The 17,257-nt window shown below is 55.3% G+C and overlaps 2 protein-coding genes across 11 annotated transcripts in view; one reads left to right on the top strand and one right to left on the bottom strand.

Moving 5' to 3' along the window:
- ARHGAP17 (Rho GTPase activating protein 17) overlaps positions 1-985 on the top strand; it is a 41,406-nt gene extending 40,421 nt beyond the window's left edge. For 3 of the 6 annotated variants that reach the window (XM_083872214.1, XM_083872220.1, XM_083872219.1), the window contains one exon: positions 13-985. In XM_083872214.1, the coding sequence (XP_083728340.1) occupies positions 13-143 (131 nt within the window). In that variant the 3' untranslated portion in view covers positions 144-985. The remainder of the gene's footprint in view (positions 1-12) is intronic. The other 3 variants (XM_083872218.1, XM_083872216.1, XM_083872215.1) reach the window with 2 other exon arrangements.
- Positions 986-1,030: 45 nt separating this feature from the next.
- Positions 1,031-17,160, bottom strand: SLC5A11 (solute carrier family 5 member 11). Of its 5 annotated transcripts, XR_014591173.1 has the most exons (18): positions 16,936-17,160; positions 16,123-16,180; positions 13,703-14,019; positions 12,813-12,884; positions 12,107-12,211; positions 11,630-11,689; positions 10,912-11,016; positions 9,263-9,368; positions 8,114-8,194; positions 7,440-7,645; positions 6,543-6,678; positions 6,095-6,202; positions 5,695-5,845; positions 5,325-5,493; positions 5,026-5,241; positions 3,939-4,068; positions 1,727-2,581; positions 1,031-1,128 (listed from the first exon to the last, which is right to left on the bottom strand). XR_014591173.1 is itself a non-coding variant. In XM_083872221.1 (17 exons), exons 3-17 carry the CDS (start codon positions 13,832-13,834, stop codon positions 2,367-2,369), a joined length of 1,992 nt encoding a protein of 663 aa, XP_083728347.1. In that variant the 5' UTR covers positions 13,835-14,019; positions 16,123-16,180; positions 16,936-17,160; the 3' UTR covers positions 1,570-2,366. The 5 variants fall into 5 exon arrangements, 4 of the variants coding, with proteins under 4 accessions (XP_083728347.1, XP_083728348.1, XP_083728349.1 ...); XM_083872221.1 differs by lacking the exon at positions 1,031-1,128 and having other exon boundaries at positions 1,570-2,581; XM_083872222.1 differs by lacking the exon at positions 1,031-1,128 and having other exon boundaries at positions 1,570-2,581; positions 13,703-13,870.
- Between the last annotated feature and the right edge of the window lie 97 nt (positions 17,161-17,257).

The following is a 17,257-nucleotide window of genomic DNA, read 5'->3' as shown; positions in this document are numbered from 1 at the left end:
CTTTTTGTGCAGACTCTAATTCCAGTATTCCAGAACCACTTGCAAACCCTCCTCCAGAGCTTCATGCAGATCCGGCGGGCAGAGAGCTGCACAACCACCTCCTGCTGGACATCGACAACGACACGGAGAGCACCGCGCTGTGACCGCGCCTTCCCCGCCCTCCTCTCCTGGGGGAAAACCCTCCGACCTAACAGGGAAAAGCTTCTTCTGGCAACGTGGCACAGCTGTGCGGGGCTGGGCCTGGAGCCTCGTGTGGACAGACACCTCCAGGGTGGCTGAGCTTGGAGAAAACCTCTCAGAAAATGGAGCCCAACCTTTGGCCGAGCTCCGGTTTGGCGCTCAGAAGAAGTTTAATGATCTGGGTCTGGACGACGGTTTTCAAACTCTTGGATGGAAGGAATGAATTCCTGCAGGAACTTGCCTAGGAAGCGTGGTCAGTGCTGATACAGGTGGTATTAGCAGAAATTCCAAAAGAATAAGAAGCAGAACATTAGTTATTTAAAGAGCATGTCTGTATTAGGGAAATAATCCTCATGGCACGGTTAGAGGTTGTTTGTAGTTCTTAGCCCATACCAGGAGCTGCCTCCCAAGGGACATTCCCTCTCGGATTTGCTGCAGATTCCCCTCAAGCCATGAACCAAACCCCTGCCTCAGTGCTGGTGGTGACTGCTGGTTCTCAGTCACCCTGTGGAACTGTGGATGCATCCAGTGCCTTGAAGGACTGTCGTGCTGTAGGAGGAACTTCCTGTCTCTTTAATCATTTCATTGCTACTTAGGATCAGTACTTAACCTGATTTCATAGTTATTTGTATTAACCTGCTTTGTTCATGTGCAACTGGCAACTGTTTCACCAGGAAACCGTGGAAATGAGGTTTGTGCTTTTTGTTGAAAACGGTTGAATTTTGAAAGAACTTTGAAACAGCTGTTTGGATTCAGCAGTTGAGTGAACATTTATAAAATTAAAGATTGGTTTTTGTCAACTTAAGGCATCTTTATTATAGTTTTGTTGCTTCCACTGGGTCCTGAAGGTCACAGTAGTTCCCTGGACTATGTAGCTTGGATGCTCAGCTTTCCCTTAAGGACTTCAGTGGGAGCACTTTAGGACCTTCCTCTGTCACTACACCAGCCCTGTAACGAATCTCTGTAACTCTAAATTCAGTTTGGTGAGCCTCAGACTCCAGTCCTGTGACTGATTTTGCTGTTTATCCCCCAAACTGTGCAGTGCCTCTCTCCCCCAGCATTTCCAGCAGTGCTCAGGAAGGATCCCCAAGTGCCAATTCCCTTTATATGGTTTAACAAGAGTATTTTCTGATTTTGTGGGCTGCTGCAGGTGTCCAGGTGCTCGTGCCTGTTGTCACTGCCTGCACACACAGCTGTCTGTTCTGGGGGTGGGGTTTGCTGGGGCCCTGCAGTATTTAGTGAATTCTGGGACCCCCCAGCAGCCTGAGGAGGGGGAGCAGGCTCTGCAGGGAGCAAGGGCAGGTGAGGGAGGAGCCTCCTCCATCACAGGCATGGGGCCCAGAGGTCTTGGCAGCCCCCCCGACCCCACAGACTCCAGGCAGGCAGGGACCAGCTCTCACTCTTTAATTAAAGTTTCTCTGCAGCTGCACAACCCCAGGGCCAGCGATGGTCCCCAGCCCAGGGTTCTCCACTGAGGCACTCCCAGAAGGGCTGTGGGTGCCCAGGTGATGAGGGGCTGCCCCTGGGCACCTCTGCCCTGGCACACCTGGTGGGTTTGGCTGGTTGAGGTCCTTCAGGTGCCCCGAGCAGCAGTTCTGGAGTGGTTTCCATGCTGAGTGCTGGTGTTGATGTGGCCATTGGAGTGTCAGAGGTGGTAACTCAGCCAGAGCTCCCAGACAGAGCCAGCAGCAATCACTGCACCCAGGGGAGGAGCTGAACAGGCACAGCTGAGCCAGAGGCACAACAGAGCCCAGACAACAGCCCTTGGCTCTGCTCCGGGCACTCAAGGTGTCACTCCTGTCCCTCAAGGCTGGAGGAGCCGAACCAAAGGGGGCTCAAGTGGTTGTAGCTGGTTATAGAGGCATAAATAGGAAGAGAATCCAGGCTTCCTGAATTCCAGGCAGTGCTCTAAGGCCAAAGAGCAAAATTAAATATTTAAAATAACCAAACCAACCTTCCTCAGCTGGTTGGTGCTAGGTGGGGTCTGACGGTGCCAGTGCCAAGTGCTCGGCCCCAGGCACAGCCAGGCCCCCATTAGAAATAAGGAAAATATTACGTCTTTAAAATGTCTTAAATAAAGAAATAAAATTTAGAAAGCATTAAGAATTACATTAACCCTCTGCTAATCATTAATATTTACACCAATTACGATTAGTTGATGTTGTGTGGGCTGGCATTGCCCCTGGCTATGCGAAGTACGCCCAGAGGAAGACCCCGGCACACACACAGAGGAGCAGGTTGACGTTCAGGACATGTTTCACCACGGGATTCTCCTCCAGGGAAGCCACGGGCGGGGGCTCAGGTTTGGGCACGGCCTCGGCGCCCTCCTGCCTGCGCTCCATCCCGCAGAGCCACAGGAAGGTGCTCAGCAGCTTCGAGCTCCCCTTGGCCTCGGCCGCACCTGCAGCGAGAGTGGGGAGGGAGAGAGGCAGGGGTGAGCCTGGCCAGCACGACCCCTGCCAGCCGTGTCTGCACTGCCCTGCAGAGGGTTTGCTGCAGAAACAGACTGTGCTCTCCACATGAACACTCCACTGCCACCCCTTTGGGCGGCACTCCGGGGCTGTAGGACCAGCTCCATCCTCCCTGCAGCTCTGAGCTCAGCTTCTGCTCTCCCCAGCATTTTAAGCCACGGTGATGATAAACCAAACCTAAAAACTGAGCTGTGATTGCTTGGTGCCCCTCAGTCTCCCCGGGCAGGGGCTGCTCTGCTCCATCCCTGGCCACACCTCTGAGCTGGACTTTCCCAGTGCCTTGGGACACACATCATTGAACGCTGGGAAGGCAACGCTCATGTCCAACAAGTGTGAGACTTCCCAGCGGCAGGAGAGCTGCACCATCACTCATTAACTCACAGCAGCTTGTTACAGATCAAAGGAACACGCAGCAAAAGCTGCAGCGTTACATAAACAGGGCCCTGAGCCTGGCAAAAACAAGGGATGCGAATCATCGCTGCGGAATGCACAGGGAGCTCTGCACACAGCTGTACCTAACACTGACAAGTACAAGCTTTAAAAAATGCAAGTCCTCCTTCACTGATCTGCCCAGAACTCGGCCCAGGGCTCTGGGTTCTCCCTGCTGCTAGAGCCAATCAGAGAACGCTGAAAAACAGAAAGGGAATTTCATCAACATTGTTGTGTTTTCCTCCACCCTCCCCTTTTCCAGCCACTTCTGGCAGCAGGTGCCACAGGATAGTGGCCATGGCTCTGTATCCCATCCAGATCCTCTGTTTCCAAGTAATGCCATGGAGAGTTGGAAAAGAAACTGGACTCCTGCTTAGGTCAAATGTCAGGTAAAGCCTTTTCCCCCTGGGCAAGAGGAGATGGAGGTCAGACCTCACTGCGGGGGCAGCTCCGATCTCTGCTCTCTGACAGGAACAGGAACCAGCGATGGCTGGAGCTGTGCCAGGGGGGGTTAGGTTGAATATCAGGCAAAGATTCTTCCCCCAGAGGGTGCTGGGCACTGTCCAGGTTCACCAGGGAATGGCCACAGCTCCAGAGCTCCAGGAGTGTTTGGACAGGGCTCCAGAGATGCCCAGAGTGGGATCTGGGGAGCCTGTGCAGTGACAGGAGCTGGACTCCACGATCCTTGTGGGTCCCTCCCAGCTCAGCATATCCTCTGCTCTTTCATTCTAACATTCTTTCAGCACACCCTGAAGCTACAGAATTCCAGAGGAAGAATCTTTAACATTCCTCATCTTCCAGGCCGCTAGGACGGCCGGGGGCTGTGGGATGGGGGAGTTTCCGAGCACGAGCACTTACATTTGTTATCATCTGAGCTATTGTCGGCAGCGGGAGCGGGGCCGAGCTCGATCTGCAGCGCGGGCGGGTCCTTGGGCGGCTCCTGCCGGGGCGGAGGGTCCCCGCGAGTGAACCAGGTGAGCCGGCTGATCTGAGGGTATGAGGAGGAGTGCTGCTGAGGACACCGCCAAAATCCGCCCTCCTGCCCCGGGGGAGCAGCCCAAGGCTCGTCCTCCACCTCAAAAGGCTGAGGCTGTGAGGGTGTAACCCCGTCCCTGGGCACACACTGACAGCGGGGCAGGAAGGAGCAAAAAGAACAGGAATTGTGGCCAGGGAGGGCTGGCTTGAAGTGGAGGTGCTGAGAGAAGAAGCAACAGGTGGGGAATAGGGAGATTTTTATCCAAATATCTAAAAAACTCATTATAGAGCACGTTCTCAATGGCAGTGTGGATAGAGAGGGATGAGCGCCACATAAAGCTGGAAAGATTCAGGTTGGAGATGAGGAAAAGCTGTTACACGTGAGCTCTGGACTGATCACACATCTCCCTTCTGGGGATTTCTGAGTTCAGGGTTAGTCCTGTCTTGAAGCAAGAGGATGTGCTGCTGTGTGAGCTCTGAACCCCCCCCTGCCCCTCCTTTCTGCTCTCAGAGCCTTCCTGCAGCCTCAGCACCAGCATATCTACTGAAAACAGTCAAACTGGCACAAAACTGCTCCAGAGGAGAGGTGCTCCCTGCACTGGGTTTCCCTTTTCTGAGGGTAAAAATGTTTCCTCGCTAAGTTAGTAAGAGAGTTGGTAAAGATGACCCAGAAGCTGCAATTTCTTGGAAAATAGAGGGAAAAAGGCTAATTTGTGATGGATGAAACAAACACACTTGAACTTAACAACAGCTCTTGGTAGAATCTACTGTTCACCATCCTCCAGGGTGGGATTTCTGGGCCCCAAATCAGAAACAGCAGCAAAGGTGCTGGATCAGAGGAGGGGTCACTGCTGCAGGTGTGACCGTAAATGAAGAATGAACAGAGGTGCAGCCAGTTCCTCCCCGGGGATGTGGCGATGGGACATCCCGGTGAGGGCTAAGGGAGCAGAGGGGTGGGTGACACACGCACCATTTCGGGGCCCGGGGGCTCGGTGGCCAGGCTGACCACGAGCACAGTGAGGGTGGAGATGGCCGCCAGCACCATGGAGAAGTAGAGGTAGTGCATGTACTTGACCACGGCGGGCCGGCCGTCGGGCTCTCCGCACCGGGGCTCGGGGTAGATGAAATCCAGCACCAGCCGCACCACGCCCAGCAGCAGCCCCACCACTAGCCCCCAGAAGGCTCCCTGGAGAGGGAGGGAATTAATTCCGTGTGGGAGCAGTGTCCAGCCAGGCTGCAGGGCTGCTCTGGGGCCAGCAGGGTTGGTACCTTCTCGTTTGCTCTCTTCCAGAAGCAGCCCAGGATGAAGACCATGGCCACGGGCGGCTGCAGGTAGGAGCTGATGGACTGGATGTAGATGAAGAGCTGCCCTCCCTGGCCAGCCTGCACCAGGGGGATCCACAGGATGGACACCACGGTGAGCAGCAGCACAAAGACCCTGGGTGAGACAAAGGGGCGTTGCTGTGAGCTCAGGCCCTGCTTTTCCTCTTGCTCAGGGTGAGGCTCTGACCGAGGTGTCCCACAACCCCAAAGCCTCTGTGCAGTCCTGGCCTGTGCAGGGTGGTGTTGCCTCAGCAGCTGTGCCCAGATGTGTGTCAGGCACCCATACTCTGATCCAGCTCATCCCAGTTGTCCCCACCTGCCCACGATCATCAGCTCCCACTCGGAGCAGCGAGGACGGAAGTGTTTCCAGAGGTCCATGGTGAAGATGGTGCTGGAACTGTTGAAGATGGAAGTCAGGGAGGACATGAGGGCTGCTATCATCACTGACATCATCAGGCCCCTGAGCCCTGGAAACAAGGAGAAGCAGTGCCACCCTGAGGAACCCTCACTGGCTCCTCTGCAGGGTGGCCTCGAGGTCTTCTGTGGGCTAGAACAGACTTTTAAAACTGGTTTTAGCTACATTTTAAAATGACAGTGATGGGTTTGCCCCACACAAACCCCACTAAATGACAGTTCCAGGCTATTTTCCTCTCTGAACTTCCCTCCCGGACTCCTGTGGCTGCCACATGCCAACCCCACCATCAGCAGGCTCTTACCTACAGGCAGGAGCTCCAACACCAGCTTGGGATAAGCAATATCAGAGCAGCCAGAGGGATTGCCACAGATTTTTTGGCAAATGTCCGGGTCTGCACAAGCCACCAGATCTGAAACAAGCAGTGTGGAGTGAGAGGCAGCATTCCCAGCCACAACACACCAGTGTCTCTGGACAAGTTCCTCTGCTGAATGTTATAAACTGCTCTCTAAGGGAAATACTGGAGAGCTTGGGGGGCTTCCAGCAAATGACTCTGGGCTATCTCAGCACAGGGATGGCTGGGGCTGCTCTGGGAGGATCTGCATCCTCCAGCTCTGAACTGGAAGAAAATTCCTTCGTGTGTTGGGCATTTGATGCATTGGAACCTCTCAACTTTTTGAGGAAAGGCTTCTCCAGCTCTGTGGAGTCGGCACAGGCAGAGGGAGGGAAGAGATCCCTCCCTCAGCACTTACCTGGGAAGAGAACCCGGCTGATCATGCCTGGCATTACCATCATAAAGAGGGGCAAAATCTTCAAGTAGGAGGTCATCAAGGAGCCTCCTTTGGCGTGGGAGAGGTTTTTGGCAGCGAGGGACCTCTGAACAATGACCTAGGAATGAAGGAATGGGTTTGGTTGGCTGCCAGCAGCAGGGGCTGGCTGGGATGGAGCGTCCCGACTTTGATCTGCACTGAACTCTGCGAGTCTCAGAGGGTGATCACAGAGCTTGGCTGTGCCTCTGCAGTTGTTGCTTTGGGTCCTGGCTCCTTTCAGAAACACAGGCACTGCTTGTGCCATCCCAGCCGAGCCTGGGAGGACTCTGTGCTGCAGGGCCTGACCCTCACCTACCCATGCCCAGCATTTTCCATTCTTCCTGCACTGGGGACTTCCCTGACCCTGTGGAGAAGCCTGGCCAAGGAGCAGGACAGAGCCTGAAACGGGCACAGTTAAATAAGAGAGCAAGAAAGCACAACTGGAACAGCAGGAGGTGTTTTAAGGCTTCATGTCCCTGTCTCTGATGGTGTCACTGGGAGGGACGGGAGCCAGACCCCGGGAAAGGTGAAAGAAGAAAATCACAGTTAGTTCATGAGGAATGAAAGGATTAAGTTAAAAAGCAAACAAACAAACAAAAGATTTCTTCATAGACTGGGATTAACACAGAGACACATTCTTACCCCTTTTCCCATGGAGATGATTACAATATTTAGTTGCGCATATTAAGTTTTCCTTCTTTAGGACTTAACCATCTGATTTTACTGACGGTAAAATAAGATTTTACCAATGATACCCCTCACAAAATCAGTCCAGGCATGGTCACAACCCCCAGGTTTGTAATGGGATTCAACCAAGCACAGGAACAAGCAGTGACCCACCTGGTCCGTGCACCAGTACCACAGGGAGGGGATGGTCATTCCCACCAGGACTCCTGGCCAGGGCAGGTCAGAGTTCACAGGGTCTCGGAAAATGTGGAAAGCATCTTTCCTGGGCAGGCCACAGCTGGTGTTCTCCTTGCGGATGCTGGGAATGGCATCAAAGTATTTTGCCTGTAAACCTTCAAGGCCACCAACTTCAATAAAACCTGAAATGGGTCATGAGAAGCTGTTACTGCATCCCCCCAGGTCAGGACTCTGATTCCAGTCTCTGGGTCGCTGTGGGTGATGCTCCACAAGTATCCCTTCAAAATCAGCAGCTCTTGATTCTCACTCTGGGCTGGGGAAGAGCAGACACTCCCTGCTGCCTGGAGCAGGGGCTGCCTCTCCTATGGAATCCCAAATCCTGGGATGGGTTGGGTTGGAAGGGATCTGAAAGCCCAACCAATCCCCACCCCTGCCATGGGCAGGGACACCTTCCACCATCCCAGGCTGCTCCCAGCCCCAGTGTCCAGCCTGGCCTTGGGCACTGCCAGGGATCCAGGGGCAGCCCCAGCTTCTCTGGGCACCCTGTGCCAGGGCCTCCCCACCCTCACAGGGAAGAATTTCTCCCTAATATTTAACTTGATGAGGCTTCTGTCATAGTTTCAGTGACAACTCCCCAGGAAAACACTCACTGAAGGCCATGAGGGACACGGCCCCGACGAGCATGATGAGGGTCTGCAGGGCATCGGTGTAGATCACAGCTGCCAGGCCACCTGGGAGGGCAGAGAGGCACAAACTGGGATGAACTGGGTTTGTTCTGTCTGTCACACTTTGCTCAGGTTCTTGCCCAGCAGCCCTGAGCCTGGCTGGGGGGTTCTGTCCATTCTGGGGGGAACTTTGGCATTTCTCAGGATCTGAGTCATCATGAGTCACCATCTTGTCATTATAAGCCAAAAGCAGAAATAGTTCTACAGGAAATACATGGAAAAGCTCTAAAACACAGCCCAAGCTGAAAAAGGAGGAGGGAAAAAAAAAAAAGGGGTTGTGATTTTACATGACTGGGGGTGAGCAGTGGGAAAGGAATAACCTTTATTTGTTTGGGATTTCTGTGTGGCTGTTTTACATTTGGCCACTCCTAAGCCCTGAAAGGGCATCCAAGCCTGGAGTCTTTCCGCATTACACGGCTCATTGTGGTGTAAATCCCTCACACCTCCGGAGAGTCCCGGGAAAACAGGGAAAATGCACCCTGAGAATGCCTTGGCAGAGCTTCTCCTTAAGGCAGAGGTGACCTGCACCCACCTGGGATGGCCTTTGAGGAGGGCTCACTTAACTCTCACCTAGCAATTTTTTCTAAAAAGGTGAGTTTTCAATTGCTTTCCCTCCCCAATATCCACACCCATGGCAAAACCAGGCTGATGAGGAGGCAGGACACAGTGCATGGCAGGAGAGTCCTGGAATGGCTTGGCTCAGAGGGGACCTTAGAGCCCATCCAGTGCCACCCTTGCCATGGGCAGGGACACCTTCCACTGTCCCAGGCTGCTCTAAGCCCTGTCCAGCCTGGCCTGGGACACTTGAATGTCTCAGCTGAGCAGGCAGGGCAGGGCAGGGTCTGGACAGGTCAGAGGCAGTGGTAGGGGCAGGGTCAAGGTCAGTGACAAGGACAGTGGCACGGGCAGTGCAGGTCAGGGGCAGGTCAGTGGAAGGGGCAGGTCAGGGGCAGGGTCAGTGGCAGTGCAGGGCAGTGCAGGTCAGCAGCAGGGGCAGTGGCAGTAGCAGTGGCAAGGGCAGGTCAGGGTCACTGGTAGGGGCAGGGTCAGTGCAGGTGTGTCCCCAGCACGCACCAGACACGGTGTACACGGCAGTGATGGCCAGCAGCCCGGCCACGGCGATGTACAGATCCCAGTGCAGGGCCTGCTGGATGAACAGGGCCCCAGCATACATGTCCACCTGCAGAGACAGTACAGGGACAGTCACACACTGCAGGGACAGCACAGTGTGTGACTGTCACCACCCAGCCCCTCCCAGTGTGCACACTTAGCCCACCAAACCACCCCCTTCACTGGGAACAGCCTGGTTTGGACGTGACTGCCCAGTCTCCCCCAGGATCTGCCCCTGCAGTCCCAGCAGGACCATTCTCCAGCCAGTTTAACATTACTGCTGATGACAGTGGTGACAGCGAGGGGATGACAGGGCTGTCACAGGGGGGAGCTGCACAGCTCTGGGACAATAGCACTGGGGTGGGCGTTTCTCTTTCCCCAAGCCCCAGGGTGAGGGATCTGGGCTGGGCAGGGGCTGGGGAATCTGCCCTGCAAACCTCCCCTCCCCACCCCCAGCTTCCCCTGGGGATTGTCCCTGCTGCCATGGGGACAGGGTGACCAGCAGGAAAAATGCCCCCGGGGCTGAGCCCAGCCCTGCCCAACCAGCTCTGCAGCTACGTGAAAATGCTGCTGGTTAGGAAAGCTTCAGGACAGGCAAAGGGAGGACAGGCAGGTGTAAAACATCCTGAACCTGGAGCTGCACGACCAGACCAGAGATTCCATCAAATGGAATCTTGAATGGAGAGGAGCTGATCCCTTCCCACCAGTGCCACCTGAACCCCGGGACTCACATCCATGTCAGACAAATCCTGGAGTGCTTTGGGGTAGAAGGGGCCTTAAAGCCCATCCCATTCCTGGATGTGGGCAGGGACACCTTCCACTGTCCCACGCTGCTCCAATGTCCAGCCTGGCCTTGGACACTGCCAGGGATCCAGGGGCAGCCACAGCTTCCCTGGCCCCTTGTGCCTCAGCCCCTCACAGGGAGGAATTCCTGCCCAACGTCCCATCCATCCCTGCCCTCTGGCAGTGGGAAGCAATTCCCTGGAGTCCTGGCACTCCAAACTCAAAAGTTTGGGGAGGTTCAGAGGCAGGGTCAGACACGGTGTCCCACTCTGGCTCTCTGTGTCCAGGAAAATCCCTGGCAGGGATCTGTCTGTGTTCATGGATCTGTGGCCTGGCTGGCAGTTAATAAACAGCCACCAAGCTGTTGTGTAAGGCTTGATTTAGTTATTTATTCCAACAGGTGCAATAAAGGAATGAAGGCTTTTCTTCTAACCTTGTCCCAGCCCCTCCATCCTGCCATAACAGCACCTGGTGTCTGCACAGGCAATAAATGTGCAAAGGGGAGAAATTGGCGGAGCTGCCAGGGGTCCAAAATCTAATGTCCACCCTCAGAGCCCCACCTTTCCATGGACTATTGCTCAGGACACTGACACGAGCTCTCGCTCCACCCGTAACAAGCATTCAGGTGCTAACTGAGCAAAAAAGAAGCTACTCCTTTTTGTGTAAGTTCTCAAAAAAATACAGCCTCTCTTCCTTGGATATTCTGATCACAAACCCTCTTCTGCTCATCCAGGAAGAGCCACTCGTTGCATTTCTCAGCCTCACTGCTCAGCACACATTTCCAAAGTGAATTAAATCCAATCCCTTACCCTTTTCTTTTTTTTACTTACAGATATTTTGGTGAAGATGTAGATGAACAAGTAAAGCACAGCCAGGAATATCTGAATCCTTTTGCCTCCGAAACGTCTCCGCAAATACTCGGGCATGGTTGTAACCTAGGGAGAGACACGAGCTGAGGGAAGGTGGGACATGGCCTGGGTCATCCCAGTGCTGCCCATGGAGCTGTGGGACAGGAGCAGCAGGGCCCTGGGGCTGCCCTGGGCTGGGATTTCACAGAATCACCAGGTTGGAAGAGACCTTCAAGGTCATGGAGTCCAACCCAGCCCCAACACCTCAACTAAACCCTGGCACTGAGTGCCCAATCCAGTCTGCTTTAAACACATCCAGGGATGGTGACTCCACCACCTCCCTGGGCAGGCCACTCCAGTACCTTATCACCCTTTCTGTGAAAAACTTATTCCTAATATCCAACCTGTATTTCCCTTGATGCAGCTTGAAACAGAACCTCTCATTCTGTCAGTGCTGCCTGGAGAAAGAGACCAACCCCACCTGAGCACAGCCACCTTTCAGGGAGTTGTAGAGAGTGATAAGGTCACCCCTGAGCCTCCTTTTCTCCAGGCTGAACCATGGCTGGGGGCTCTCCATCCCCTGCTGGGGACACAGAGGGACTCTGCCCTTGGCCAGGGGCTGGGGGACGGCCTGTCAGCACCTCTGTCACCCCAGGGGAGTTCATCCCTCACCACCCCGGGACACACAGCCCACACCTACCCCCGAGGCGATGTAGATGGGCAGGAAGAGCCAGGCCAGCACCAAGACAGAGAACATCCCCTGTGAAGGGAAGGGGAAAAGGGGGAAAGGGGAAAAGGGGAAAAGGGGGGAAAGGGGGAAAGGGGGGGAAAGGAGGAAAGGAGGGAAAGGGGAAAAGGGGGAAAGGGGGGAAAGGGGGGGAAAGGAGGAAAAAAAGGGGGAAAGGGGGGAAAAGGGGAAAGGGGGAAAGGGGGAAATGAGGGAAAGGGAGGAAAGGGGGGAAAGGGAGGAGGGGGGGTGGGGAAGGAGAAAAGGGGGGAAAAGGGGAAAGGAGGGAAAGGAGGGAAAGGGGAAGATCAGACCAGTGCTCAGGTGGCACACGGGGTCCCACAGCTGGGGACTCCCAGCGCAGCACCAGGAGCGCGGGAGCTGCCGGGGCTGAGCCCTGGTGCCCCCGCAGGGCACGGGAAGGGCTCCAGCGCTCGGTGCCTCACTCACATTCCACTCGTAGGCTGTGGCAGCGATTCCCGAGGCAGCTCCCGAGCCAGCCAGGCCGATGAAGTGCCCGCTGCCCACGTTGCTGGCAAACAAGGATGCACCCACCTGGGGGAAGGCAGAACTCAGGTCTGGCCCTGGCTCAGGGCATCATTCTCAGCGGGGCAGGAGCAAGGGGAAGCTGTTCCCTCACTCCTGAGTGCAGAGGACGTGAAATCCTTGTCAGCCTCTGCCACCCTCTTCTTTTCCCTACAGGTTCAGTGGCCTTGGCACCTCTCCCCAGCTCCTTTCACCATTCACTGACAATTTGTGTGTTCAGGGCCATCCTGATCCAAAGCATCCAATCTCTTGTGGGTGAGCAGAGGTTGGGGGGAACTGGTGGAAATGTCAGGTCCTGGCATCGGCACCTACTGAGGGACCAGCCCAGCCCAGATGAGACACCCCAGCCAGCACAGGCTCAGCACAAAGCTGTGTCCGTAGTGGGGACCCCCAGGGAATTCTGGAAATCCCTAAGAGCAGCCAGGTTTTGTGATTCATTGGGCTGGGCCTCACCCCACAGCCTCCAATCCGGGGTGGGGGAAAAAGCCAATACCAGACTGGCCAAACGCAGGAGTGACTTTTGCTGGTTTATTCCCGTTTGGAGAGGTGGGCTGTGCCCCAGCAGAGGCGTTTGTCAGCGTGGGGGCAGGGGGAGGACAAGGGTACTCACAGGCCACCAGACCATCTGTCCCCCGGCGAGGAAATAGCCTTTGACGGTGCTGCGCTGTGTCTTCCACATGGACTGTGGGCACAGAGGGGGACAAGGCTCAGAGACCCCCCAGCACAGCCCCTGAGCCACCCTCGGCTGGAGGAGAAGGGTTTCCTGAGGGACAATTGCTGCTGGGAAATGCCGGGGGAACAGGGAGTGCCCGGAGAGTTTTCCATGCCCTCGGCACCCGATGGAATGTTCCCTGCCATGAGCAAACTCGACGGCCCCAGGTCAGGAAGGGAGGAAAGCAATTTTGGACAAGACCTGAGGAATCTCTGGGTATCAGAAGCACTCAGAGGGACGCTGGGCTCTGAACTCCGTGGCTCCCAGAGATGATCCATGCACTACCCTGAGAGTTGTGCACCACATCCAAAGGGAGCGGCAGTTTCCTCTGTGCCACTGACACAGCACAGGCTGTGCTTCTGCTGTCACAAAAGCCATGCCAAAGGATGTCCTTCTGCCTCGTTTATATATAGACCATGTTAATAATTTAAGCTATCTGCTGTCAGGACCCCTGTGGACAAGCACAGGTGATTTATAGGACAGCAATTCCTTCCTGGAGGAACAAAACATCATTGTTAGCAAGACTTTGTACTCAGACAGCCTCTTCCTCACAAGAGCTCTCAAAACCTTGGCTAACACAGGCCTGGACAGCCCTCCCCAGGGACAGTGAGGGCACTTCCCAGGCTGAGGAGAGGAGAAGGACCTGTAAACTCCCCCCTCCACTTGTTCACTTGAGTCCAGTGAAAAGCAGCCCGATTCCAGCCAAAGCAAAACAACTTGAGGCCAAAGCAGCCCCATTTTCCAGCATATCAGGGCCCAGGTGAAGTCTGTAACAAGTGTCTGCTCACCCAGAGGCCCACAGCCAGGACGAAGAGGAAATAGAGCACGAGCACAGTGATGTCCAGGGGCTCCAGGGTCTGCTGGGGGAACACGTCCCACGAGGGGGTCACAGAGGCTGGGGGGACACTGGTGGGGTCCATGGCTTGCTGAGCACTCCTCTGTCCTGCTGCATGCACCTGTGAAAGGAGGGGTGAGGGGGCAGGGACAGCCCCTGAGGCTCTGAGGATTTCCTGAGGTGCTGCTGGTGCCAGAGCTCTGGGCAAGGCTCCTGTCTTTGTCCTCTGCAGGCCAGGTGGGTTGGTGGATCTCTGGTGTGATTTTCTCTCTGGTGAGAAATGGGTGCATTAGAGAGAAGGTGAAAGCAGCTGGAACAGGCAGAGGGAGGGAGCAGAGCTGGGGGTTACAGCCTGAGGGTCCCAGGCTGGCAGCACTGCAGGACTGGCCCAGTGAGGAGCTGCTGCCAGAAACGTGTCCCTCCCAAGCCAGCAGAATGTGATGGCACATGAACAGCTCCAGCAGTGCTGGCCTTTTCCTCCTTTTCTACAGCAAGAGCTCAAGCCCTGTGCAGAGCCCTTGGGTCTCCTCCTGAGCCAGGGAACTGTCCCCTGCTCCTTATCAGGATCAGAGACTGGAAACGTGTCACCAAGGTGAAGCATTGATTTAGAAAAATTAAAGACTTTAGTCAAAATAGATAGTGCTGAGATAATGTAGCTAGGACTTCCCTTTTTGTTAACAGAAGCCAGACTGAAAGAACTGATAAATCATAGAAAGAACAGATAAATCAGAGAAAGAACTGATAAATCATGGAAGTTGTCAAACTAGGCTTTTGCATCCTGAAGAATCAATAGAGCCCATGAATACAATACAATCATAAATCAAACAGTCCTGGAAAAAAACAGGATTTAGCTGTCACTAACACTAAAAGTTAAAAAGTCAAAGGGAGAAGACCCATCTTACTTCATCATTTTAGGACCCCACCCTATAAAAAAGACCACCGACCCATTTCAAAGAACAAACTCCCCATGCTTAATGGCTTTTTGGGCTAATTACCATACAAAACGGGGAATGGGATGTACCAGAGTTATGAATATGCATTTGTGTTTTGAGTATTCAATACTCCTGTACATAAAAGCCCCTGTGATCATCTGTGGATTGAGGTGTGTATTTGAGATTGATCCCGCACGCTGCCCGGCATCGTAATAAACATACACTTTCTAACTTTAAACTGTTCGAGAGTCTTTGTCCGTCATAGTTGGATATTGGTATTAGATCAATATCCATAGTTTTTTAATAAATCAAAGGGATATAAAACCCCATTTTCTTCTGCAGAAACCCCTGATGGTGAGGTGTGGCATCACTGTAGGATGCCTGAAAGGGCTCCCTGGAGCATCCCTTGGCAGAAGGGGCAGGGTGAGGTCCAGGCAGGGAGGTTGGTTGGGTGTTTGAATTAATGCAGTTCCTCCCCATTTTCTCCTTCCCTCAGCTCAGCCACACTTTGAGAGCAGGACAGGAGGTGAGGGGCAGCCTGGGGCAGTCCCTGGCTCAGCAGTGGCCACACTCAATCCCCAAGGAGCCCTCAGAGCAGGTTTGGGATGGTTCCTCTTACCCTGCTGAGCCGAGGAGAGGGTTCCCCCAGAGAGGAGCTGTCCCCGCAGCTGGGCCAGTCCTGGTGTCACCAGGTGCCTGCTGGTCCCTGTCCTGCACGTCTGGCCAGCTCCTTTGGCCTCTCTGGCCCTTGGAAGGGGACACTTATAGGCTGCCTCCTGCCAAAGGGCTGCCGAAGGTGTGGCCAGGGGTGCTGGGACACCCAGCAGGGACACTCGTGTGACAAGCGGTCAGACAAGTTCTTCCTCTGAGCAAGGCCAGGCTGGGGCAGCCTCCTGTCCCACGGCTGTCACATCACCTTTGTCCAGGTGAGGAGCTGCACCTGAACCTGCCCTCAGCTCACCCGTGGCCTGAGGACTTGCCTAAAGATATATTCCCAGAGTATCACCAGCCCTGTTCCTGCCCCGGTGGGTGAACCAGGAGAGCAGCCGAGTGGAGGAGCTGCAGGATGGAGGTGCTGAAGTGCTGAGGAGGGCAGGGCCTGCCCTGTGTCCTGCAGCACCACCGGGGTCATCCCTTTACCAAAGGTCAGGCAATAAATAAGGAGTTCCCAGTGGCAGGAACCACCTCAGCACCTGCTCCCCACAGCTGAGAGTTATGCCCTGACTCCGCAGCCTCCAGCACAAGTGCCAACGCTGGTAGGGGGGCACGATCTGGTTGAGGACAGTGGTCCCAGCGCCAGGCTGGGACTGGGGACACTCAGCACGTGGGCAGAGCCTTTTCCATGAGCCTTTTCCATGCTTTATAACCCCCCTGGATCCCTGGTGAGCCGTGGCCATGGCAGGGATGCAGGGCACTGATGAGCAGACCTCTGCTATCTTACCTCTTTAAGGGCCAATGTGTCTTGGCCGCCGCTGAGTTTTTACTGGCACGCTTAACCTCTAACGAGGAAAGGAAAAACAGGGATTGGTATGTCAGCCCGGGGAAGCTGCTCACCCCCTCCCGCCCCTCCAGCTTCCCCCTGGCACCGCTGGCTCCTTCCATCCCGGGACACTGCCCACCTCAGGAGCCGCGGAGCGGGGCCACAGGATCACAGGACCACGGGATCTCCTGGGCTGGGAGGGACGCGCAGGGATCGCCCGGGGCTCGGCCCCGCCAGCGGGACAGGGCTCGGTGTGTCCCTCGGAAGGGACACGGAGAGGGCTCTGCAGCACCTGCCGTGCCCGCGGCGGAGGGAGGGAGGGAGGGAGGGAAGGGACATCCCCGCCCTGCCGCAGGTGCCGCTCCGGCTGCTCCGGCCGCCGCCGCTCATCCCCGATCCCGACTCCGCCGTGGCCCAGTGGAAATTTTGCCCGTTTTGTGAATTCAGCTCACGGCCCGCTGTCCCCCGGTGCCTGGCACAGGCGGCGGCGCTTTCCTCGCCAGAGATTGTGAGGAAGGAACATCCGTGGCATGGGAATGAAGCTGCTGGAGCCGGCCCTGTATCAGCAGCGCCGGGGGACGCGGCCCACGTGGCTCTCGAGTGACCCGGGGCACCGCAGAGCTCTAAATTCCTCCTCTGGGGATTCTTTTAAAGCTTTCCCAGGTCCATCCACCTCCTCCAGCCGCCACGGCTCGCCGGGGCCCGGAGCAGCCCGGCAGAGCCCCGAACCCGACGGAGCTCCCGACTCGAGGTAGAAGCTGAAAGGGAACTTACTGCGCTCAGCCGGGTCTTATTCTGCTCCCCGCGCCGGGCACCAGCAGGGCTCTGCCAACTGACAGGCAGCTTAAATATTGCCAGAGAATCGGGGTTTGCCAGCGGAGCTGTTAACAGGGTCACAAGGAATGAGAAGGAATATTTATAGTCAAAGTTAAACTAATTGACCGAAGTTACTCTTTTGGTCTCCCGTGGCTCTGGTGAGAAGTGCATTATTTTCACTATCAGGGCTCCCGGGTCAAACTCCACGGAGTGCCATTCTCTTAAGCAATCTGTGCGGCCACACAAGGGACACAGAACAATAAAAAATCCCGGCTGATGT

The sequence above is a fragment of the Zosterops lateralis genome, assembly GCF_965231275.1.
Source record: "Zosterops lateralis genome assembly, chromosome: 15".
In the NCBI taxonomy this organism is placed as follows: Eukaryota; Metazoa; Chordata; class Aves; order Passeriformes; family Zosteropidae; genus Zosterops; species Zosterops lateralis.
Note: the sequence above shows the minus strand (reverse complement) of the source record. Positions and strands in the feature narration are given on the sequence as shown.

Bases quoted from the DNA above. Each gene is read 5' to 3' on its own strand.
- SLC5A11 (XM_083872221.1), bottom strand. From the start codon at position 13,834: ATGGACCCCACCAGTGTCCCCCCAGCCTCTGTGACCCCCTCGTGGGAC. The intron at 4,069-5,025 runs GTGCGTGTGTCA...TCATACCCTCAG, and splicing joins AGCCCCCGGGCCCCGAAATG to ATCAGCCGGCTCACCTGGTT. The intron at 2,582-3,938 runs GTAAGTGCTCGT...CTCTCGCTGCAG, and splicing joins TAGCTCAGATGATAACAAAT to GTGCGGCCGAGGCCAAGGGG.